Source organism: Dipteris shenzhenensis, chromosome 19 (assembly GCF_047967505.1).
Source record: "Dipteris shenzhenensis isolate YYH24624 ecotype China chromosome 19, Dip_SZ_1.0, whole genome shotgun sequence".
Lineage (NCBI taxonomy): Eukaryota > Viridiplantae > Streptophyta > Polypodiopsida > Gleicheniales > Dipteridaceae > Dipteris > Dipteris shenzhenensis.
Window position 1 is genome coordinate 17,937,719 of NC_141614.1, and position 26,385 is coordinate 17,964,103.

The 26,385-nt window shown below is 45.5% G+C and overlaps 1 protein-coding gene across 1 annotated transcript; it reads right to left on the bottom strand.

Annotated features, from left to right (window-relative positions):
* Positions 1-24,145: 24,145 nt before the first annotated feature.
* Positions 24,146-25,204, bottom strand: UREF (urease accessory protein F). Its single transcript, XM_087390880.1, has 2 exons — positions 24,899-25,204; positions 24,146-24,796 (listed from the first exon to the last, which is right to left on the bottom strand). The coding sequence occupies exons 1-2, from the start codon at positions 25,118-25,120 to the stop codon at positions 24,311-24,313; spliced, it is 708 nt and encodes a 235-aa protein (XP_087247006.1). The 5' UTR covers positions 25,121-25,204; the 3' UTR covers positions 24,146-24,310.
* Between the last annotated feature and the right edge of the window lie 1,181 nt (positions 25,205-26,385).

Consider the following 26,385-nt stretch of genomic DNA (forward strand, 5'->3'; position numbering starts at 1 on the left):
TCAAGAACTCATTCAAAACAAGAGTTGCCTGAAGAAAAGTGGTTCACAAATGCTTTGCAAACACTGCACATTGTTTATACTCTCAAATCTGTAAGATAAGTCTTGTGATAGTCGACACAAGAGTCACAATGGTATTGAACCATGATGTAAATTTTAGCCATCATTTTTTAAGATTAATACTATCATACCATGGACAATTAGATCTTTTAATCGTCAATCCATCTTTGACATGTATGGGAGTTATTGCTAGCCATTCTCATTAGCAATAACATTTCATAATTGCTACATATTCATTCCGACATTCCTAAAAATAGAAAATATATTTTAAGTCATAACTTATGGTAATTCAATTTGATATAAGGACACTTAAACTACATAAATTGATTTAAGTATTTTAATTTGATAGATCGATATGAATCATATTAGTGGTGAACAAGCAATGGTTGCTTATTACTAAACCTTACTATCCACCTGTTTTTCTTCCACATCTCTGACCTTTTAAATATAAATTATGATGTTAAAAAAATGCCAATAGGCCCTTTCATTGACAAAAGGTGTCTATTGGCCGCTATCTTTCATGAACCATTCATGAAAAATAGAGGCAAATATTCCCCTTTTGTCGACGAAAGGGGTCTATTGGCCTCTATCTTCCATTAACCATTAATTAAAATTATTGTCTAGAAAAGGGGTCTATTGGGATCTATCTTTCATCCATTAATCAAAAATATCTTTCATTGTACTATCGAGAAAAGGGGTTTTTTGGCCTCTATTTTTTGTAGTTTTCATGAACAATTATGAAAATTATAAACCTCACACAGCCAAAGTAATAATGTGTAGCAATGATCACTCGTCATTGCTAGATTCTCATTAGCAATCGAATTCCTATGACAATCAATATAAATCATGGTTCCAATTTGCGTCATGGTTTGGTAGCGTTTCCATAGCCAGTATGTCCCCCTGTCATGGTGAATAAAATAAACGCATGCATTGTAATGATTTGAAAAAATCAAGATGACAAAATACATAAATTGTTTTGTGGTGAGCAATGTGAATAAAGGGGCCCAAATACCCATTTTTTAATATTGTGTCACGATGTCTCTAGCCAGCACAGTTCCACAACACATGAGGGTCAAGGACTTGGGTTGGTCGAGGACACATGATAGTCCCTCGCCAACAAAGATGTTCGGTCGACAAAAGGGTCTATTGGCCTCTAATTTTCAATTTGCCCTAAGGCCTCCTCATCCCCTTGCCTCCCCCTCCTTGCCTTCTTGGCTCCTCTACTTCCCCCATCCCTCCTCCTTGCATCCTCTACTTCTCCCTTTTTTCCCCCTTCGTTTCCCCTCTCTCACACCCTCCTCAAACGAATTCATCAGTTCTCACAAACTCCTTGAGATCATCCTTTTGGAAGCTCAAATTTCCTCAAGGTTCGTCCATCTGTGGCTGTGGTATTCAATTCCAAGGTTTCTGTAGGATTCCTCTTTTTTTTTTTCTCCATCAATTCTCACAAACTCCTTGAGATCATCCTTTTGGAAGCTTAGATTTCCTCAAGGTTCGTCCATCTATGGCTGTGGTATTCAATTCCAAGGTTTCTGTAGGATTCCTCTTTTTTTTTTTCCAAGAAACGTGCTTCTATCTCATCTTTGTATGCAAATCCTTTCGCTAAGTTAAATTTATGCAAGACGTGTGTTTTTGTCTAATCTCTATGTGCAAATCCCTTTGGAAGGTCTACGCAAGGTTCTTCCACTTTAGTACTAAGCGGTCATGACTTTTGACATTTCTACCTGACTCCTATGCGAGATATGAATTTCCAAGTCCTTAATTCTTCCATATAGTTGTAGTGATTGCAGAAATTCGATTCTTCTTCTCACAAAAGCACATCTTGAATACCACGCATTGTATGCAGAAATCAAGCGCACCTTGAATCTCACACATTGTATGAAAAATTTTGATGCTTCTTGTCACAATCGTCTTTCGGTAATGCACCTTGAATCCCATGCATTGTATGCAAAAATCAAGCGCACCTTGAATCTCATGCATTGTATGCAAAAATCTGGCAAGAGAGTAAACAGAGCATTTGAGAGAGAGAGAGAGAGAGAGAGAGAGAGAGAGAGAGAGAGAGAGAGAGAGAGCACCTTGCATTGTATGCAAAAATCTTTGCAAGAGAAAGTAAACTGAGCAGTCTGAGAGAGAGATATGAGATATGAGTTATATTTACTTCGTAGCAACAATGCCAAGGAGCCGAATAGACTCATCAGAAGCACGGGAATCGAACACACACACACACCACGACACGAACCAGAGCCTCAACCACCAAGACCCACGCGGGTTTTACAAAACTTGATGGGGAAGGATGGCTTATACAAAGATGAGATATGAGTTAGAGAGAGAGAGAGTGACATACAGACAGACAGAGAGGTTGAGCTTGAATAGAGCCCATTTGAAAGGCTATGTCGAGAGAAAAGTGCCCAGATGATTGGTACTAGGTGGTTGTCTTGAATGGCCTAGATCTCGTCCGAGTAGATGATTGTGAGAAGGGGCACGATTAAAGCATACGAACCACCCACACCTGCTAGTAGACAGGTCTTGAACAACGACTGCAGCGAGGTGGTCATCTTGAATGGCCTGGAACTCATCCCAGTAGATCATTATGAGGAGGGGCACAATGAAAGCATACGAACCACCCACAACTGATGGCAGATTGGTCTTGAATGTCGACTGCAGCAAGGTGTTGATCCCTAGGAAAGAGCAAAGTCTAAATACTCACACCTTGTCATCCTATGTTCATGAGAGAGCATCAAGCATTACATTCACAAATGAGCTCACATTAGAGACAATGCTCAACAAGCTCAAAGAAAACAAATAAACCTTATCCCCTCAACCAAATGGCTTCCTCTTGAATTATTTCCATTGCCATTCAAAGTAACACCAGTGATTATTTGCAATAGCAGCACCTCAAGGATTGAATTGCAGTTTGCAAGATAGGAAGCTTCGTCTCAATCTCACCCGCGATTCGCTTGCTGTTGGTTGACAAGAGAGACTGAATTTGCAATTTGCAATATCTTCTGCCTCAAGGGGCAGATTCTGATAAGTCTTCTTTATTTGCAGCTTGTGGCTCGTCAACCGTGTGCCCAGAGGGACCTATTGAGAAAATTGAGGCATGCTCTGATGTCCATGCTTAGTCCACCTCCTGCAAGTTGTGGTCGTATTGTCATTAGGATCGCTGCGGTGAGTTGTGAGTACGAACGCTTTTCATAAAATTTGTGGTTTAGGATTGCATTGGCAGCCAGTTTCTAGGTGCAAGTGGTTGCAAGCTAAATCAGTTAATTCTACCTGTGAGCCTTGGAAGTTGATATAATGCAAAGCAGAGACACATACTTTGTACAAGATTAGGAGGATGGGAGGGGATTGATTCATTGCTTCTGACTAGATCTTGTATGCTTTTGTGGTTAATAACTTGTTTTTGTATGCTTTTGTTGTTAAAGCTTCCTTTTATGACTCAATACCTCCTGTTTTCAAAACTTTCCTCCTTTGAGCTCCAGCTAGTCTCCTCACGCCATCATCTCATCAAGTGCAGCTTCAATTAGCAGCATCACGATCAATCTTCAGGGATTTTCTATTTTGAAGACTATACTTGAGCTTTCTTTGTATGCTATTGAAGTAATGCCGGGACTCCATTGACCTTGTAAGTCTATTCTATACCATGCAAGGTCTTCTTTTCCCTTGATTTTTTTAAATGTATTTTTGTCACATTGGCAAGATGGTAAAACTAACTGCACCAAAGGTCTGCTAACAAGGTTCCATGCTTGTCATTGTTCTCTTGAATGCTCTAAGCCACAACAATTGCTAAGGTTCTTTGATGGGTGCTAACTTCTTAGGTAAGTTTCAAATGATTTGAGGTTGTCTACAGGAGCAACCAGGGTCACAACAAGTGGAGCCACAAGAACAGGCGCAGACGGAGGAAGTGAAGAAGAAAAAGGACCAAGAGATAAACACATAGATTGAGCAAGCCAAAGCACAAGAGGCTGTTGTGGAAAGTATCCCAGCACACAAGGGCATACGAGAAGAACCCGAGGAGGACACCAGCTTGCCACTAATGGATGTAGCTACCACCTCCACAGGAAAATGGGACCACCCTCCTGCCGAAATAGAAAGGAAATCAAAGAAACCCCGCAATGGGGAGTTCCCACCAAGTGAATCCAACACAGCCGATGTTCATTTTGATGATCTAACCACACAAAACAAGCGTGACATTTGCGCAGTAAACCCTAGCTATCTTACCAAGAGCCTGTCCTTCAAGGTGAAATCACTGGAAAAAAATAATGAAGCTGTGACCACCCAGAAGGAGCTTCTAGCAGAGAATCAGCGGCTCCTAAATGATAAGTGTGGCTACCTATGGGACAGGATACCAGGCCCCAACAGCCCCATTTATAAGCTGCTGCGTCGGTCTTGTGGACTTGCCAGGTCAGCCCATTGGGCAGACTCAGTCGGCCTCTAGGCAGGGGGGGCAGCCCCTTGGAGAGCTGCGTGGCAGCCCGTATGTACAACAGGAGTCGTCGGCCCCTAGGGCTGTGGTCGGCCCACATTGCAGGCTGGCCAGCCCCCCAGTATGCAGACCGACTAGAGAGGGGCTCGGGCTATATATAGCCCCCCTCCTTTCCTCTCATTTTATCTCAGTGTGGAGCAGATCAGCCCTATATATAGCAGACGTTTCCCCCCCAGACGGGTTTTTTTTCCTGAGATCACTTGCAGTTCTCTCATCTCTCTCTCTCCTCTCCTGTTTTGTGAGTGTGTGAGGTTTGCCCTCAGGAGGATAATTCTTGGGTGTGGGATCTCTACCTAAATGCCTTAGATGATTTACTCTCTTTAAAGTTTTATATTCTTGCATGTCTCAAACCGTACATGGTGGTGTAGAGGGTAAGGCTGCGTCTCCCAAGACTCCTACATGTACAGCCTCTAGAAATGAGTCTGATGGGTGCTTATCAATTAAGTGGGCTCCATGGTCTCTTGATTCACTTGACTTTGTATTGAATTTTGTCAAGCTAGAATTTATTATAGCAGTAGATAAGAATGCAGCAGAGGCAACAGGCTCACTATCGGCTTATCTCCGACTAAAGAAATTGATGCTGTGACTAGATCTCTGCTCCACGTGGCAGGAGGCGTTAGGTAGGCAGAAGTAGGCAGGAGTTGGCAGGAATAGAAGGGAGGTAGAGGCATTGGCAGTGAGAGGCCTCAGCAAAAGAGGAGTAAGAGGGAGGGACTTTCGAGCAGCCTATAGAAAGCCCCAGTCCAGGGACTTTCCACACCTGGGTGCTGCTACTGACATCCTGCAGCTCCTGGTGTCCCCATCTGCTTCCCTGCCTGATTCGTGTTCTAGATCTTCTTTTTGCATAATGTCTTTCTCCGGTTATGGAGTGGGATCTAGCTACACCTAGGGAAACCTGAGAAGACAGAAATTGTTTGGCAGTGGCGGGGGAGGAGGGTGCTGGGTGGGAGTTTGCTGTTGTGACCTTGACTCACATTCCTGATGGCCAGTGAATGTTGGGCAGACATTGGCCAGATGGCAATCTCCCTATAACGATAAACACTGTCCTGGGCCCCTAGACGTGTCCCTCTGATCATAGGTAGGAATGGGGCCTAATTCTCGATCGACAGGCTAGAACGAACAAAGAGGATACTTTGTCCATCACCACTAAACTTTAGCAAAAAAGTCTCATGTATACCCTTAAGAGCCATGCTCTGATACCAATGTAGCATGCATTAGGCCTCGTATTCACTAAGCACATGCCTTGAGCTTGATACCAAGTGTAAGGAACTATCACATCTTCTATGTCTGAAAATGGTTACCTCATATGTTAGAGGTAGCCAATGCAATGCTTAGGTGCAATGTATTTGTGGAAACAAAACTCACAAAAAAATTCCAAATAACTCAGAACACAAACAGTCTTACAACATCCATAGAGAAAATGGTTTAGAGACGATAGAATACTAGAGGGGCTGTGGACTGTCCAAAAACTCTTGCAGAATGACTACAGGATCTGCCTGTCCACAATGGACCTTTATATACATTAGGAAAAAAGGGAGCTCATTTTGGGGCCTTTTAGAAGAGAGAAAATAGGCTCTCAACCAATCAGGAGTGGGCCAACGTAACGTTGAAAATTCAACAAAAGAAGAAGAAAATAAGAAAAAGAAATAGTACTATATGTTCGTAGAAGCATGTCACATTAATGAGGTGATCTAATTTGAATCTTTTAAAAATTTATTTTCTGTGCAGAATTTGGTGATTCAGACACCGCAGACGCGTCCGGAACGGCCCAAAACCCCAAAAACGGCACTGGAAACGCTGGAATCGGACATCCGGAGGCCCGGAAACGGCCAAAAAAGGCCGAAAAGTGAGATTTGCAGCAAGACACGATCTGGCACCTTTTGAGATTTCAAAAGGTGCCAGATCGCGTCTTGCTGCAAATCCCACTTTTCGGCCTTAATCTCAAAAGGTGCCAGATCGCGTCTTGCTGCAAATCCCACTTTTCGGCCTTTTTTGGCCGTTTCCGGGTCTCCGGATGTCCGATTCCAACGTTTCCAGTGCCGTTTTTGGGGTTTTGGGCCGTTCCGGACGCGTCTGCGGTGTCAGAATCACCAAATTCTGCACAGAAAAGTGTTGCTCTTATATGAACATTGAATGTAAAGCATGTGAAAGAATATATTTATTCCTTTTCACACTGACATTTCTCACGCAAGTATCCATATTTTCTTGCTTTTGTAGAGAGAGAAAAGAGAAAATAGTGAATTTCTTACAGGGCCCCAAAATGAGCTCCCTTTTTTCCTAATGGGGTTCTACGCCCTGTTGATCTGGCTGACCAGATCAGCCAACCTAACCCTAAATCACCTGACTTTGCCTGCCGCTGGCTGACCAGGTTTGGGCCTCTGCTGACCTAATCTGGCCTCAACATTCACCTATACATGCACCTGACTGCACTGTGCAGTCTCTGCTGTTGTACCCGACTGCTTCTAGTCTGGCCCACTCTGCCATGTGTTGTGCAGCCATTGGCCAGTCTCTGTTGCATATCTGCCGACCAGTCAGTAGTTCTGCTGACTGATTGACAGCTATCATTCTGCCCTACAGGTCTATTTCTCCTGCCCTCGGACTGGTGCTACTGTCCTACCCCTCCCAATATACACTTGGCTGCGCTATACACAGCCCCACAACCAGCACACAAGAGGCTTATTGAAAAAAGCTTTCAAGAACAAGTCAAGGATGTCTTCATCGTCTAGTTCTCTATCTAGCACCTCCAACATCTCTGGGTACTTCTCCGTATCATTCACAAACTATTCAATCCAGAGTGGAACATTGATACAATTTATGGTCCATGTCATGAACTCTCCCAAGTCTATAGTATCCCAAGGCACCAACAAATCCATCCAGTCATCCCCCTCCAAAATTGGGAACAGACTGAATTCTGTAAAGTACTGCATCAACTCATCATCATGTTAGAAATGACCCAACAGAGGGTACACACAGCGGAAGACTTATAGTAATGCCTAGGAGCTCACACAGTGTGGGTGTGGGGTATGGAATCACAAACTTCTTTACTTAATGTGCATAAAATAGGTGTGCAGACTCATCAATAGACAATGAACCAGCCAGATATAGAAGACACCAAAACTTATATATTTCCGTCCAAAACTATGGACACAATACAAAAGAGATAGATCCAGAGTCCCACCAATGGTGTGGTCCTCTGATCTAACCACAAGGTCCTTCTCCTATCTGCCGGCTATCTCTAGACTCGAGCCCGCGTGCTCCACCTCGAGCGTCTGTAGACTTCCGTCCAGAACGATCCTCTCCACCTTGCTACCTGGAAACCAGCCTAGGTGGGCTGCCACTCAAGCTCAGTCTGCAGCTCCTTCAGGGTCACCTTCACCTCCTGTGTATAGGCCTAAGGCTTGCCTTCTTGCTGCTCCTGTCTGCTGTCAGAGGGCTGCTCCAGAGAATGTGATCACAACACCTTGCTGCCCTAGAAGACAGCCAAGGTCCAGCCTCTAGGAACTCAGTCTGCAGCTCACCTTCAACTCTCCTTCACCCCCAGTGTGAGGCCCAAGGGAGTGGCTCCTGGCTGCTCCTGTCTGCTCCTGCTTTTGCTGAACTGTTGGATAATGAATGAGGGCTGGAGGCCCTCCTTTTATAGGCCCAGGGGCCTGTCATAAAAACCGACCAGTCTGTCCCAATCTGGGCCGACTGGACAGACCAGGTTGGCTGGCCCAACCGACCTGGTTGGCTCAGCCCAACCAGCCCCAATAGGGCCCTTTACTAGCCCCACAAAATCGCCCTCCTGGGCTCTCTTTTCCAGGGCTTGCTGGCCCACGATTCCATGCAGGGGCTGAGCCCTTGGCCAGCCCTAGATAGGGCCTGGTTGGCTGGCTTTGCCCAGCCCAACCAGCCCTCCATATGGGCTGGCCTTGTGCTGCTACATCGCCTGCCATGTCAGCGCCTGTTCCCCCTGCTTTTGCTGCACCAACCTATGCACCATCATCAGGGTCTGTTGCAGGCCCACTACCCTCGCCATATGGCTCGCCATGCTGACGCCATCTGCTGGTGTCTGTTGCATGTTGCAATCCTGCCCACAATCCAGCCATCTTCCTGCACATGAGCAGCTCCTGATGCAGCCTTTCATCCTTGGGATACCCCACCAACCATGAATGCTCCAGATCTGTCCCAGATCCACACATCCAGGTAATCTCTCTTTGGGCACATCCTGCCCTAGGTCTCCCTCCCCCACGCTCTCCTCATTTGGGGGCTTACAGAAGGGGAGGTGACCTTTCCAACACATCAAACTGACAGCATCCGTGTCCTGGTCCTTGATTTTCTTTACAGTGAGATTTGTGGCTGCTCCACACTGATCCCCATCGCTAGAAATCCTTCCAGCTGTCTCTGGAATATCATACTCACCCATTGATTCTCAGGTGGCACAATCATCCTCCTTTGATCTTTTAGATACCCACCTTTAAGGCTTTGCTAGGATCATCACATAGTCTTTCCCGCATCAAGCAGCTGGGTTTGTGTCATGATCACATCCAATAATCAACAACTCCAACCTGGTTGAAGTCTTTGTCACTAATCTCAAGAGTAATCTTGTAGCCAGCATCGAAATTTTCCACAATGGGAAATCCCCATTTGTATGCACTGAAGGCTTTCGCTCTCCATTCTCCATGCAACTGAGCATTCTTGTACAAACAACCATCTCAACACAATCTACTGAAATCTCCAATGAATTGTCTTGAGGATACATACCTTGGACACTCAGGCTCATGTTGCTTGCTGTTGGAGCAAGCCAAGTAGCTCCCAGAAGTACCCTCTTTTTCTATTCCTTTGTGTAAACTTGTATCCCTGTGGTGACTTCAAGCTCATCAAGCTCCGTCTTTGATTTAGCTCCTCCATCTCTACAAGGCTGGACTGGTCCTCAAATCCCAAGGCGAAGCAACACCTTCCAACCTCTACCACAAGGTGAAACTTTGTGCTCCACTCTTTAATGTCTCTCATAAACACCATCACACCTGGGTCTGCAAACTCTCTCTCAATGGGACATGGAGTCATCACTAAAAAAAGTTCCTCTCTTACTGCATTGCCGGATGCTGTGTCGGACTGGTCCTCCTACTTTGCTTGGTCATCCTTTTTCTTCTTGCAATCTTCAACAAATTATCTAAGCATTTCGCAATAGAAGCACTTTTTCTTTATTCCTTATCATCTTCTTGTTCTTCTTGTCAGAAGGATCCCTATAGTAAATTCTTGGCATCCTTCCTTTTCAGCGACTTCTCAATGCCATTCTTCTTTTGTCCATGAGAGCCTTTTTGTCACCACCGTAACTTTCATAGTACAGCTTCATCTGGGCTGCTTCTTAAAGCAACAATGGGCTTAGTTCTTGGAATGTGATTGGCCTCGCCTATTCTTCAGCTGTGGACCATTGGTCGCTTTGTTGAAGATTACTGAGTAAAGGATGGCCAATTGATTGCCATTCCTGCTGCGAGTTAACCTCTGGAGCCGTTACCAACCTTTGGTGCCTTCATTGAAATTACTGATTAGAAGCATGGCCAACTGATTGCCATTGCTGCTACGAGTTAACCCCTTGGAATCTTCAACTTCACAAGGAAGTCATGGGATGACTCTCTTTATCATATGTTGATTCTTCCTGTATTTTTCATGTCGTAAAGATCATGTAAGAACTTCCAATGTTTCATGTGCCATACCTCTAAGCAATCCCAAAGAACTCGTTCCATGTGCTCCAAAGCAATCGGCTATGAACAAGGGACTCACCAGTGCAACATAGTTCCCTCCCCCATCAAGAAAAAATGTGTGATCCACCATTATTTCGGACCTTGATTTGCTACTAATCAAATTAGTGTCTGTCTAACTATTTCTTGTCAGCTCAAACATAAAGAGCCCAACACACTGTTGAATCATGTCCTAGAACCCCTCCTCGACAAAACAGTTATGTATACCACAAATCTCATTGTATTTGCAACATCTTAACAATACATGCTCCTTTTTCTCCACCTCCTATATGTGCAATGTCGACTCATGATGGTGTGTTTTTTACCATCTGACAAAAGTCAAGGTGGTAAGGGACCAACTCATAGCAGTTGGTCAGAAGGTAGACTCAAGTCATCTAGCGTTGTTGACGCTACACAAGCTACCTCACAGTTTCAAAAGTTTCGTGATTGCAATCACTGCAGGACAGAAGACCAAGCCTCTCACCTTTGAAGAGCTTGGCCCTTTACTATTGCAAGAAGAGGCTCAAGAAAAGCTATTTACTCAATCGGACAAGAAGGCTCTCAGAGCAAGGGAAAAGCCCAACAAAGGTAAGTTCAAAGACTTCAAGAACAACAAGACCGAGGATGTAGAGAAAAAGAGGCAAATGAAGTGCTTCTACTGTGAAAAGCTCGGTCATTCCACAAAGGAATGCTGCAAGAAGAAGGCAGACCTCAAGCTAAAGAAGGGGTCCATCTTCGCACATTCTGGAAGACTCTTTGGGCAAGCTGGCAGTCGAGAAAGATCTCTTACTTTCTTTGGATGGTGGCCCACAAGGGGCTCCCAGTTGGCAGCTGGCTGAGGCAGATGGGGCAGGAGGGGCACTGCCAGATGTGTTTTCAGGAGGAGTCGTCCCTGAAGCACTGCCTTTGGAGCTGCTCGCATGCTCAGATAGTTTGGAAGGGAGTCATGGGGATCTTAGCGAGGGCTGCACCCAAGCTAGGACCGGTCACTTGGGGAGCCGTTTGCTGGTGCAACACCGAGATGGGACATCACTTGGCTTATGAGTTCTCTAGGCAGGATCCAGTTTTCTTCATCACGCAAGCCACCTGGGCATACATGGACAGCTTCCCTTGGCATCTGACAAAGACAGATGCAGGAGCGATGACTCGGCACCCAGTTTAGGAGATCATAGGGAGCATTGCAGGCTGGCATATCTGGACTTCCAGATGCGCACAGACCTTAGGAGATCAGGCTTCTTCTGCTACCCAGACCCTAGCAGACATTTGGAGCACGATCATTCACACGCTCAAGGGTCAGTGGGATCAGATTCAAGGTGAGTCCCGGGCAGGGAAGGAGAAGAGACGGTGCTTCCTTCGCGACTGGGACCACCGAGAGATGTTCTTCCAGCACTCTGCTCAGAGTCTTCAGTGGCATTACTCCCCCCCACCGTGGCTGTTTGTCCACTCTCCGATGATTATGCCTTGAGAGGCTTGTAATTAGTATTTTGGTTCCTCGGGCTGTATCCATTTTGTCATTGCAGCCCGCTGGCCTTTAGGCCCTCTTGTACTCTCGTTTTCAAGTAATATAACCAGCACTACTTTTTGCGCAGCAAAAAAAAAAGGAGTCCAAATCCAAGGAGGAGCCGAAGACCAAATCGGCAAACATCACTACCAGCGCTCTCTTTATCATTACTGAGTACTGCTCAGCCTATGCAGTCAGTGAAGGAAAGGAAGGCTGGTACATGGATAGTGGAGCTTCAAAACACATGTCCAACAAGGAGTGGTTCAAATCCATGGAAGGTACGCATCCCGATTCCAAGGTCACTGTGGGGGATAACCGAACATGCCCTGTTGCACGCAATGATCGTGTTTGCACGGCTTGCTTGGAGGGCAAGCAACACAGGGACAAGTTCCCACAGGAGGCCTCATCACGGGCCAAGAAGCCGCTCAAGTTGGTTCATTCCGACATCTGTGGCCCAATGTCAACAAATTCATTAACATGTTCGCAGTATTCTCTTTTATTTGTGGATGATTTCAGTCGCATGACTTCGGTATTCTGCCTAGCCAAGAAGTCTCAGGCTTTTGAGAAATTCAAAGACTAGAAGGCCCAAGTAGAGAAGGAGAGCGGGGAGGTAATCAAAGCCTTCCGCACAGACAGAGGGGGGGAGTTCACTTCTACCGAGTTTAATGGATTTTGCAAAAAGCACGGGATCAAGAGACAGCTCACTACAGCTCGCACATCTTAGCAGAATGGAGTTGCTGAGACGAAGCACAGGACCATGACCATCACAGAGACAGGTTTGACAATGTTGCAAGAGTAAAATCTTTCGAAAGCTTACTGGGGTGAAGCCGTGAACACTACCATTCACATCCTCAACAGAACCAAGACCAAGGCTGTTGATGACAATACTCCATATGAAGCTTACTATGGTAAGAAGCCAACAATATCTCATTTACGGATTTTCGGTTCTAATGCATCTGTTCTTGTGCATAAAGATGATCGGACGAAGGTGTCATAGAGTTGATGTACTACCCGACCGACGACAACATCTCGGATGTCTTCACAAAGGCGCTTCCCAGGGAGCAGATGGAACACCTCATTCGACGCATGGGAATCGGCCCACAATTGTGTCATTGAGAGGGGGTGTTAGAATGTCACTACCCCACCTCTGAGCCCCCGATTTGAGGTGACAAGGGGGCAGAAGACAATAGGGCGAAGGGAGGATCATACCCGACTTTATGGAGGCAGCACCTGCGTCGAAATGCGCCAGCAGACATGGCACCCGGGGGGGGGGGGGGGGGCTGGAGCAGCATATGGTGGACGTCTGGGCCTGGCATCAGCAGCCCAAAAGGCCCACAAAGGGGCCTATTTATAGGCCAGACCAGCATGGTCTGGTCGGCCACCTACAGCCCTAAATAACCGACCAAACAGGTCGGTTAGGGGGCTCAGGCCTGGTCGGTATCTTGGACAGGGAGCCAATACTCGGCCAGTTTGAGGGCTCCAAGCCCTCCTATATAAAGCCCACCATCTCCCCCTCATTCCTCATCACCAGCACTGACAGCCTTGCACCCGGGCAAGTGTGCAGGGAGAGGAGAACATTCAGATCTTTTGTATCAGCATCTCTTTGCTGTTTTCTGCTCACCTCTTGAGCTTTTGTCAGCCCACTGTTAGTGGAAGAATACATCTGAGTTTTGTCTCTATCTCTCTCTCTCTCTTTGAATGTTGTATGAGCTACAATCGGGACTGAAAGGAGTGAGTGATTCTATCCTCTACTTTCCAACAGTCAAGGTATGTGGTTAGTGAATTGATTAAGCTAAAAACACTCTATTTGGGAGAGGGACAAGGGTTCTCTCTCGTAAGTTTGATGCTATTTCTTTTAGTTAGGCTAGCATGTGTGCAAAGTTTTATTGCCAATAGAAATAGTTACGAGGCCTAATGCATGCTACATTTGAAGGATGTGGAGTGAGTGAGAGCAAGAGAGATTTAGAAAACAGGAAGCTTGGAAGCTGAAGACGTAGTTGCAATAGAATAGAGCAAGAGAGTACAACTCAAAGTGAGAAAGATAAGGTTTTGTCCTAGTGACAAAACCTTAGTAGTCACTAACTATAGTTAGTGAACTAACTGCGGTTAGGGGGAAAAACCTCTCATTGAGGGAAAAGTGCCCCTAACTAGCTTATTATATTACATTGGTCACTGCTGAATTATATCTATAATTCTAACACCCCCCTGCAGTGCCAATGTCATGTACAAGGCTGATCAATCACCAAACGGATATAAGTTCAAGGCACTGCGAAATGCCTCAAACTTTTCACGTGGTAGTGCTTTGGTGAAAATATCTGCAACGTTGTCATGTGTGGACACAAAGATCATACTGATCTCTCCTGCATGCAACTTCTCTCTAACGTAGTGATAGTGAACCTCAATGTGCTTCGTGCGAGCATGAAACACTGGATTCTTTGCCACTGCAATGGCACTCTGACTATCAGTGAGAATTGGAGAAGGACCCTCCAAAGACAGATGAAGATCAGCAAATAAACGTCTCAGCCAGACACATTCAACTGTTGCTGTGAAAGCTGCCCTGTACTCAGCTTCACATGATGAGGTAGCCACTGTAGATTGTTTCTTGCTCAGCCATGAAATGCAAGATTTACCCAAAAAGAAACAATTGCCACTAGTGGACTGCCTAGTGTCATAATCACCAGCCCAATCTGAATCACTATAGGCATGCATCTGCAAGTCACCCCCCCTGGGAAATAGTAGGCCAAAAGATTTTGTGCCCTGCAAATAACGGAAGATGCGCTTAACTGCCTGCCAATGCATAGTTTTTGGGCTGTGCATGTACCTGCTCACCTGAGATACTACAAGCTGAATATCAGGTCTAGTGTTGCAGAGATATATGAGGCATCCAACAGCTTGACTGTAAAGTGTGGCATCAACTGATTCTCCTGCATCATGCATTGTGAGTTTCAGCCCCGGCTCCATAGGAGTGGCTATGGGCTTACACTCTTGCATGTTAAATCTGTCCAAGAGTTTCTGTACATACTTGGACTGAGACATAACAGTGCCACGTCTCTCATGAGAGAACTGGATCCCCAAATAAAAGTGAAGCAGCCCCAAATCTGACATGTCAAAGTTGGTCTGCAAATCAGCTTTGAAATCTGCAATTTTTTCTTCATTGGACCCTGTGAGCAGTAAGTCATCGACATAAAGAAGGATGACTAATATTTCCCCCCCATCCATCTTGATGTAGAGGGTGCTCTCAGTAGGACTATTGTGCAGCCCCTTGCTGGTCAAAAAGGCATGTATCTTAGCATACCATGCACGAGGGGCCTGTTTCAGCCCATATAAAGCTTTATTGAGTTTGCATACTTGAAGTGCATTTGCTGTAATTTCAAAGCCCGGAGGTGGTTTGACATACACCTCTTCCAGCAAGTCCCCATTTAAGAAGGCTGTTTTTATGTCCAATTGATGAACATTCCACTCAAAATGTGCAGCCATTGCAATTACTGATCGGATGGTGGTCATTCGGGATGTAGGAGCAAATGTCTCCTCATAATCTATGCCCTTTTTCTGAGCATAGCCCTTAGCAACCAGCCTGGCCTTATATCTGTCAATGGAGCCATCTGGCTTCCGTTTGACTTTAAATACCCATCGTGTGCCAATAGCATGTTTACCCTGTGGCAAGTCCACAACATCCCAAGTCTGATTTTTTGCAATGGACTGCAACTCATCGTGCATGGCATTCATCCAATGCACATTACCTTTTGCTTCTTCAAATGTGGCAGGCTCCTCCTCATCAAGGAGAGTACCTGCATATGCTGATTCAACTGAATTAGCACCTTCCATGTGCCTTGCTGCACTGCGAGTCCTGCCAGGTAACGGAGCATCAAGTTTACTCTCCCTGAGAGTCTGTAACAGCCAGTTTGGGACTGTTTTTGCTGCATGTATGTCTGCAATTTCTTGCTGCACCACTTGTTCCACTGCCTGTGGAGGAGGCAAGACAACCTGTGGCGGAACTGAAGCATTTGAAGGTTGCTGTAAATTCTGATTTGGATCAGAAAAATCAGCAGAGGAACCCAAAGCAATGGGTAGCAACCCTTGAAAGACATCCTCTGAAGATGAAGGCATTTGAAATTCAGCCTGAGTGTGAGCTGAATTTTCAGAAAATATCACATCTCTACTTACAATGATTTTGCGTGTAGCAGGATTGTAGAGACGATACCCCTTGCTTTCTGCACTGTATCCAACAAATATGCATTTGATGGCTTTATCTGACAATTTGTGCCTAAATTCAACTTGCACATGTGCATAGGCAAGGCATCCAAAGACTCGGAAGTGATCCACTGAAGGCTTCTTGTCATTCTAGACCTCAAAAGGAGTTTTTGTTTTTAAAGCCTTAGTGGGAGCCCTGTTCAAAATGTAATTGGCACACATCAAACCCTCTAGCCAGAATTTATGAGGCATGTGTTTGCTTTTCAGCATACATCTGTCCATCTCCATGAGAGTTCTATTTTTCCTCTCAGCTTTGCCATTTTGCTGAGGGGTCAGCCTGACTGTGAGCTGATGCACAATACCTTTTTGCTTGAGAAAAGCATCAAATTCTGCAGATAGGTATTCCCCACCTCTATCTGTGCGTAATGTCTGTATCTTGAGTCCGGTTTCATTTTCAACCATGGCTGAAAAGTGTTTAAACACTGTGAACACTTCAGATTTCTTTTTCAGCCCATAAACCCAAGTAAAATTGGAGTAGTCATCAATAAATGTGACAAAGTAGAGATGACCACCCAATGACGGAGTCCTCATGGGACCACAGACATCACTGTGTATAAGCTGCAATTTGCGAACAGCTTTAACTGAACCATCCTTCTTGAAGGGAAATCTATGCATTTTACCTAAAATGCACCCTTCACAGGCATGTGGAGGAGGTATCTCAAGAGGTGGCAATGCATCATGACAAAGTGAGGATCCTACTCTCCTAGTCACTAAGACAACATCCTAATACAACACTAATCTACGGAGGATGCAACCTAAGTGCAAGCATGATGAAGAGAGTGCTCATGACATGTATCTCAAGTCAATTAGGTTCCAAGATAGATTAACTTGGACTCATAAAGAGAATCTTGAGATAGTGCAAAGTGCTTGATTGAATTACTTCAAATGAACCTCCCTTTTATAGGTGAGGGTACTTACATCCATTTTGCTTGCTCACATGTGGGATATCTCCTCCATGCCATGTGGCAGCTTACCCTTTGCTCATACCTTTGCTCTACATGTGCTCATGGCACCATATCTCTCAACACCTCCCCTTGGTGCCATGATCCTTTGGCTACTGCAAGGTGGTCAGATGTGAGTTACAAATCCATCACCTCCCCTTAGTGCATACATTGCTACTTAAGGTGGTCAAGTGTGGTTTTTACATGTCAATACCTCCCCTGGGTGCTTTCATAGCTACTCTCAGGTGGTCAGGTTTGATTTACAAAACATAGGCAAGGTTGGCAAGGTTTTTGCTTCTCAATACATTCCATTTATGTCATCTTTTGGCTCATGGCTTGATGACGACTCGTTTGCTTCTTTGCTTGGTGTAGCTACCTGCATGATGCTTTGTTCTACCATATGCCTTGATGCTTTATGTGTGGATGCCATGCTTTCTGCTATGGTCATCTCATGCACTTGTGCTTTTGGCATGTTTTCTACATTCATGCGTTGCTTTTTCATTTGTTGCAAAGGTCTTACCAATTGATTTCTTTCAATATTGGCAGTGTCTAATTGCATACAATGATTCTGACTTAACAGGCGCGTAGAGCTCGAAAAGGCGATCACTTTTTCCTTTTGGAGCGTGTTCAAATTCTTCCTGGATTGCAAGTTATGGCTTGTTGAAGCTTTTGTGAAGAAGAGGGACCTTTGATGATGTGGCACAGAGATTCACATGTTGAATTCAAACTATGCTTAACAAGAGGCTGTGTGCTTAGAAGGCACTTTAACTAACCTTGAACTTAATCTAACCACGGGTTAGTGTGGGTTGAGTTGACCAGACTTGGGTTTACTTAACCATTGACCAAGCTAAGTTACATTTAACCATAGCTACATCTTATCTTGCCACGTGTCTTCTCCATCTACTGCCACGTGTCTTTCTGGTAGAGAACTTTGGAGAAAGAAGCAAGAAGATCTTTGAAGCTTCTGCGACGATGGCGACGAAGAGCGGTTGGAGGCCGAGCTGAAGTTGCTGCTTGAGCGTTGGTCAACAGATCTTCGAAGCAGCAGTGCTAGCGTTGGATAAGCTGGTGAGGTGTCGTGAGGCTTCTCGTCGATGGCGTGTAGAGGGCGCTGTTCTTCATTGCGGGATGGAGAGCCAGGCAGCCGAGTCAACTAGAGCATCTGTGGCAGTATCGCAAAGCAGGAGCGCTGGCTGCTCTTAGATGGTTGCTAGGGAAGCGTCCCAAAATTTTGATCCCACGCAGATGAGCTTTTTGAGACAAGTGCTCGCTTGGAGGTCGTCGAGGATAATAGAGCGTAGATCTTGCGTTGCAGAGCCAGAGATGAAACTCAGGTAATCAAGAGACAAATTGGAGGAAGAGAGGAAGACGAAGAGCTCATGGCCTTTGTGTGCGTGCATTCCGTCAGTGGCACTGTGTCCATGTTTAATCGACTGGATGTTGGAAACCAGGAGCTACAGTCACGTAGGCTTCGAGGCCTGACTATGGAGGCAGCTGTGCATGGGCGTGGAACCTGAAGGCCTGGCATTGAACGTAGGCATTGCTTTGTGAAGGCGGATAGCCTGTTGCACACTCGATGGTTGAATAGTCTACTGCGAGGCTGGAGCTTTGGGCTTAGAGCCTTAGAGACTTAGAGATGTTGTAGGTCAGCGCACGGGCTGTCGGAGCACTGTTGTAGAAATAGATGGAGCCGCCGCAGTGGAAGAGGCCTTTACAGCTACTCGTTTGGAGAAACACTAGTTGCTTGTCATGATGGAGGCTGGGTCGTTGGAGGTGCAGCTCCACATATGCTTGTAGCAGCTCGTTTTGCTTACTGTTGGGCTTCAAAAGAGAAGCTCACGCATCAATACATGGATGAGGGAGTGGCCTTGACTGCAGATAGGGTTGCTATTGTAGGAGCAGAGGACGAAGTAAACCCAAAATAGCTGTGAAGCTCGTTGAAGCCTTTGATACACATCATGGAGAGGAGATGGACTCCCTTTCTCTCTCTCTCTCATTGACGGAATTCCCTCAATGCAATGGAAGGAATCAATGGACGGAAATTTTCTCTCTCTAGGGATGGAAATTTATTCTTAATCTAAATCTAAATCTAAAACTAACCTAGGAGAAAAACATGAGCTCCTAAGACATGCCTACAACTAATCTAGGAGACTAGACCTAAGCTCTGATACCATGACAAAGTGAGGATCCTACTCTCCTAGTCACTAAGACAACATCCTAATACAACACTAATCTACGGAGGATGCAACCTAAGTGCAAGCATGATGAAGAGAGTGCTCATGACATGTATCTCAAGTCAATTAGGTTCCAAGATAGATTAACTTGGACTCATAAAGAGAATCTTGAGATAGTGCAAAGTGCTTGATTGAATTACTTCAAATGAACCTCCCTTTTATAGGTGAGGGTACTTACATCCATTTTGCTTGCTCACATGTGGGATATCTCCTCCATGCCATGTGGCAGCTTACCCTTTGCTCATACCTTTGCTCTACATGTGCTCATGGCACCATATCTCTCAACACATCAACCATTGAAAATTTCTGAAGTGTCATTAAGCTGTTGTAATGCATGTGGCCATATCTGGCATGCCATAATTCTGCATTTTGCATGGCAGCTGTAGAGGTAGAAACTGCCAGAGCATGGGCTGCTCTATTCTCAAAAATATCAAGCTGAAAAAGCCCACGCAGCAAAGTACCAGACAACCTTAAGGCATAGTTAGCTTCCCTGTCTCGGACAGCACATTTGTCATCCTCAAAGATGACCTGAAATCCCCCTCTGTTAAGAGTGGACACTGAAAGAAGATTTTTGGTTATGCCAGGCACATATAAGACATCTGAAAGTCTGAAAATTGAGCCATCAATTGCAGTGAGCTCAACCTCTCCTGTGCCACGTACTGAATATGAGGAGTTGCTGGCACAAGTGACTTTCTTACCAACAGGAGGTGGATGCAAGGAAGTAAAAAGACACTTCCTAGAAGTGATGTGCTTGGATGCACCGCTGTCAAAATACCATGTGTTCAGTGTTTCATTAACACTGAAAGCAGATGCATCTGTAGAAGAGTCAAAGCTGCAAGTCAAAAATGCATATGTATCATCACTGCAAGAGGCTGTACTATCCCGAGCATCTGGAACAGCCAACCTAGAATCTGAAATGCAAGATAAAAAGGCATAATCTTGACCAACAAAGTTGGCTGTAGCATCCCCACTGTTAGATGCACAAGGGGCTGAATCTGAAACAGCCATTCCTGAGCTGTTTTTCTTTTCTTTTGCAATCCTTTTCCTGCATTCTGCTATGTGATGACCTGGCTTTTTGCAGTAGTGACAAAAACCCTTCTTTTTGGGCTTACTTGCATCACTTTTAGCCTTTTGTGAAGGCTAACCTGACCCACTGGAAGGCTGATTTGCTGCTGTCTTTGCCTGTCCCTTTGTTTTTTATTTAAATTTTGAGAGCATGGCTTGTTCACCTGCACGTGAAGCCAAATTTTTCCTGGTCTGCTCTTCCTGAAGCAGAAGTCCTATCAACTCATGAAAAGTGAGAGGATTTGCACCCCCCCTCAATGATAAATTCAGCGAAGTGTGAAAGCTGAGATAAGACTCAGGAAGAGAATTCAGAGTGGTTGTAATCATCTCTGAATCAGGAATAATTTCATCTATGTTTAACAATTGCTCTCTGAGATCCTGTAGCTTTGTAAGGTGGACTGACATGGAGTCACCCTCTTCCATATGTGTATTGCTCAACTCTCTTTTTAAGAAAGATACCCTGGCATCATTCCGTGCTGCATACATGCTTTCCAAAATATCCCACGCTGCCCTGGAGGTCTTACACGACCGGATATGCGGAATGATTGATCTTTTCACTGAAAGAGAGATGCATGACAAGGCTAAGGCATCCCGTGAATCCCATCTCTTCTGCTCTGGAGTATTGACTGCAGCTGCACCAACAACTTGTCCTGCAGCTGCACCCTGTGCACGACCTCTTCCACCTCCTTGCTGAGGAGGGGTAGCAGGTGCAATATCTGCTGGTCGGATTTCATCCCCATTGACATAATCCCATAAATTGCGAGAAATCAGAATATTACGTACCATGAAACTCCAGAGGGAGTAGTTGGTACCATCCAACTTGTCTTCCTGCGAAAGACCACCGAACTAGAACTCATTCTGATTTTGATGGGCCATATCTGAGAAAGAGATTGAAGCAGATACAAAGCTGAATTCCCTTACTGGGAATAAAATGCACAACTCCCAAAAACACAGCCAAGCACGGGCTGTATATGCAACTTAGATTTCTGTACTTGAGCTGTCAGAAATCTGTCCAAGCATCAAACACTCTCCAAAATCTGCCAAAAGTGTTCCAAACACTCCAAGAAAGGCAGTGTGTACTGAATACTCCAAAAAATGCTCTCTCAACACAAAAGCCCCAATTTGTGGCTAGAAATTGCAGCCAGAAAGGGGCAAAATTACTAAAAGCCCCAAATCTGCAATTTTTAAACAAAAGCCCCAAATTTCAGACTAGATCTGCAATTTTGCTCCAGATGTAGCTCCAAACTTGCACAATGATTGCAATGTCTGCAATATACAAAATGCCCCAAATGTACTCGTAGAATACTGAGCCAAACAATGGCTGTCTGCAAAATTTGCCTGCCAAAGATCACCTGCTAGTTCTCTTGTACAAAACCAAGGAGGTACCTGTTGTACTGAAGCAGATTCAGTACGGAACAAAACCAAGGAGGTACCTGCTGTACTGAAGCAAATTCAGTACGGAATTACTGTACTGAAAACAGTACGGCTACCCCCCCTGGTAGTGCAGACACATCCTCCTTCTAAACGGGACAATACCTCCACCCACCCTTCCTCTTTTAGAACCTCTGGAGGTGCACATCCCCCCCCCCCCCCCGCCCACTTCTTCATTCAGTTGTCCTGAGGGCCCTGTCTCTGCCCCCTTCCGCCACGACTCAGCCTCCTCTCCCAACCCCCGCTTCCTCCTAGCTCCCCCTCTTTGCCTGGTCCCCTCTCCAAGGCACCAGACCGCTGCTGCCCCCCCCCCACCAGCTTCTTCCTCTTCAATGTCGAAGGAAGGGATCAGGTTAGGGCTGCTTCCCTTAACACCCCTTCTTTGACTTGCACCTCTTCGACGGTAGTGTGTACTCACTTAGCAGGACAACCCTAATACGAGGAGTTTCTTGGCCATGGAACTACATGGATTTTCCCCTTAGCTACCCCACAATCTAGAGGTCTCAGTCATTTGTTCCGTCCTAGGAAAGGGGCCTTGGGCAACAAGGTCCACCCCGACGGGGCTATCTTTTCGCAGTAACAGCTGATGATGAGGGGTGGTCCCTGTAGACTTTTGAACAAATTTTTACAGAACGGATGATGTCCTTCATGGGACGACGGCGACGAGCGGCGAGGCGCACCCTGTGGTTCATGTATGGGGATAGGGTGAACTGACCCCCTCCCTAAAGATGCCAAAGACAGGCAGATTATTGATTGCCCTCAGAGTGGATGGTGCCCTCCCTTCAGACGGCAATTTTTGGCCACTACAGGTAGTCACTTCTGGCCTTGGGGTCACATACACAGATTTACTAACTTGGGTCCAAAGGTTGGGCATGGTGTCTGTGATACCTCCTTTGAGACAACAGAGGGATGAGGACTATTCACCCTCAACACCACCTGCTAAGACGTGTCATTCAGAGCATTCAATACAAGCTTCTAGCTTTAGAACGCAGTCAGTTATGAGCTGGAACGTGCATGGCTTTCATGACCGTGTGCATCAGCAACCATAGCGGTTGATCATGAGACAAGAATTGCAGTGTGCCCTTGTTCGGCGGTCAGTGAATGTTTTGATGCTTCAGGAGCATATGTCTCAGCAGCGACATTAGGAGATGCAAACGGTTCTTGTGGACAGCAACTGCAGGGAGTCAATCATTAGCTGTTGCCTCGCCGACCTTGATGACCTGGGCAGTAAGAAAGTGCACAAACTCAAGATCATGCCAGGCAGCAGCTGCAATGCCTGATTCTTTGTTGTAGAAAGCCCTAGTCAGAGGACCAGTGGGCATTCAAGAAACATGCTATCTCAAGTGGACATTCACAAGCATGGGTGCCTTCTAGCAGGAAGAGAAAGAGACTCTGATACTTGGTCTCTGGCTGTGGTTTGGGGTGGATGTGTCTGAATCTCGTTGAGCCCAGCCCTACACGAGCTCATTCGTGGACGAGTGGTTTGAAATTGCCTGAGAGTAAGTGACCCCAGGATTGGGATGCCAAACGACCCTTTTGGCGAGAGCTCATGTGTTGCTAGGTAGACTCATGGGTGGTTTTAGGGACTGCAACAACCTTAGTTTCCTAGGAGCAGAAAGGGGGGGGGGGGGGAGATTTGTGGGGAGAGTTTTCACTAGAGTAAAGGGCAGCCACGGGTACCTTTTTGGGGCAGCACCAACACAATGGACTCACTTGGCTAGTGGACCAGAATGAGTTCGCCAGGCTGAAGCTGGACGCTATGGAGGCCGAGCATTCCCATCATTTTTTCACTCGGGACCAGATGGATTGAATAAGGTGACGGGATGACACACTCATGACACACACTAGCGGGGACTCAGCTTCATTGCCTGAGAGACGAGACATGTCAGATGTATTTAGACCCTTAAGAGTTACTGGACATGACTACGTCTTTCAACAGCCAGCTGTTCCGGGCCAGGAAGCCCATGCCCCAAGTGGTGGCGACATGAGAGGAGGTTTGGTCCCACATTCCCTCTGTTGTCTCACAGGGCATGATGTGTGAGCTGGACGCTCCTTTTACAGGCCATGAGATGCTTGAGGCTCCCTTCTAGAGGCCGTGAAGGCTAGGACTTCCTCATCATGGCGGAGTCTTGAATATAAGCAATCTTTCAACCACTGTACTAGTCCTGATTCCCTACCCGAGCAGCCAAAATTTAGTTGCCAGGGCTATGGATAACATTTCTGCGGGTGGTCCAGAAAATTTGACACCAGCTTTGCACTGGCTAAGAACTGGCCTGCTCAAGTGAAGCGGCTGTGAATTTCCTTCCATAGTTGTAGTTCATCAATGTTCAATAAAATCTGAGAAGACTGCTTACCAAAATATTAGACTGTTTTTCAAAGATAACCCAACACTAAGGCTTCATAGTCCATATAACCCCACAAAAGACAATCCACCTTTGCAACGTAAAGAAAGTGGGAGATCATAACGCATTGTCTAGATTCAAATTGAAAAATTACAAGGGATCGGCTAGCAATGTTTTTGAAACGAATTGTCTCTAAGAACTAAGAGTGAACCGTCTCAAATTTGTTATGAGCATCTCATAAAGATAGCTGCGATCAAATCCTGACCGAAGCCAACATCTTGGTCAAGAACGGAATAAACGGCTAAACAAATGATCATGAAAGCCTTGAATAACATCCATGGAAGGTGATGTCTGGTGGGCATCTTCAATTGAGCGATTCGCGTACTTGTTCAAAATCAATTCTGCTGCCTTTGTCACGCGGTGTTGCATTTGAGCTGCCTCCAGAGGACCAACAACATTCAACCTTGTCGCCGCAGAAAACAAGTCCCTAAGTGTTACGAATAAAAAAGCGCGTTGGGTGGTCATCGAATCCACGCCTAGAACTCCAAATAAAAATCCAAACACTGGAGCATGGTGGACATGAATGTCGTCCAGCTGCTTGCGGGCGTACAGTCGCATCTCCGTAACTTGAGCTATGTCTCCAAACAAAGAGCTGGCAACTCGGAGAAGGGCTGTGCCTTGCGCCATGGAGGCGCGCCGAGCCACCTTGTTACTCAAGGTTGCATGCAAGGCAGAATCCAATCGCGTCCAGGCCGTCAAGGAGGGACACTGGGTGGCAGCAAAGACGAAAGGGAGGAGGAGAGCTGCGGTGTTTTCGATCAAAGAAACGGAAAAATGCTCGAGGGTGAAGGAATTCGAGACGGAACCAACCTGGACAGCGGCTTCCAAGCCCAAGGAATGAGCGAAACCACCGGTGGGGAGGATGGAATCGAGCAATTGCCACAAGCTCCAGTCGAGGGAGATGAAGGATGAATGAGGGCGATGATGATCCAGAAGAGGCGTGGTTCCGTCATGATTCTGTGCGTCGTGCTGTGCGCTGCCGGTGGGAAGATCGGCATCGACATCGCTAATGGCAGCCAAGGAACTCGACATGGACAAGATCACCAGTTGCTTACAGAGACACACACACACACAAATAGCTTGGGCACATGTTATCTGTTCCTTTCCATTTCTTTGTTTCAATTTACGCATGCTTGCCTCAAGTTTCAACTCTCCTGCCTGATTTACATCCACATGCTCATGGAGCTCTCTCTTAGATTCACTAGCCGCAAGACCAGTTAGAGCCCCCCTCCCCTAGGTCTCAAAGTTGGAATCATAGATAGCCTTTGGTTTTTATGAATAAAATAGTAAGGTTACATTTACAAATCTCAAGCTTTAAGAAATTTTAAGGAAATCTCTCTCTCTCTCTCTCTCTCTCCCTCCATGTCAGCATTGTCTCAACCGCATTTACACCCCCTAGCCAGTGGCACTCATATCTACACACACACACACACAATTTTTTGAATAACTAATATACTTATATATATGTATGTGTGTGTACACACACACACACAAACACATCTCTCTCTCTCTCTCTCTCTCTCTCTCTCTCTCTCTCTCTCCATGTGTCAGCCGCATTTACACACCCTAGCCAGCAGCACTCATGTCTGCACACACATACACATATTACTTTGAGAAATTTTAAGGAAATCTCTCTCTCTCTCTCTCTCTCAATGTCATAATTGTCTCAACCTCATTTACACCCCCTAGCCAGCAATAACTATTTTTTAAATGCTTATATATGTGTGTGTGTGTGTGTGTGTGTGTGTGTATGTATGTATGTATGTATACACACACACTCTCTCTCTCCATGTGTCAACCGCATTTACACCCCCTAGCCAGCAGCACTCATGTCTACACACACACACACACACTTTTTTTTTTGAATAACTATTTTTAAAATGTTTTTTAACACGCACACATTATTATTATTAGTGTTATTATTGTATACTCCTCTCTCTCTCTCTCTCTCTCTATATATATATGTGTGTGTGTGTGTGTGTGTGTGTGTGTGTGTGTGTGTGTGTGTGTGTGTGTGTAAATAGATATAAAATACAATATATAATATTAAATTATACATAATATATAGTATATTGTATATAATTTAACATATATTATAATATAATACATTATATCCTCTCCTCCCCCCGCTCTCTCTCCCCCCCCCCCTCTCTCTCTCTCTCTCTCTCTCTCTCTCTCTCTCTCTCTCTCTCTCTCTCTATATATATATATATATATATATCTTTCTCTCTTCTCTCGCCCCCATTCTTTCTCTCTCTCCCATACTCTCTCTCTCTCCTCTCCTCTCTCCTCTTGCT

Coding starts and splice junctions, on each gene's coding strand:
- UREF (XM_087390880.1), bottom strand. CDS start 25,120: ATGTCGAGTTCCTTGGCTGCCATTAGCGATGTCGATGCCGATCTTCCC. Junction 24,797..24,898: donor GCTTGGAAGCCGCTGTCCAG/GTTGGTTCCGTC, acceptor GCTGCCACCCAG/TGTCCCTCCTTGACGGCCTG.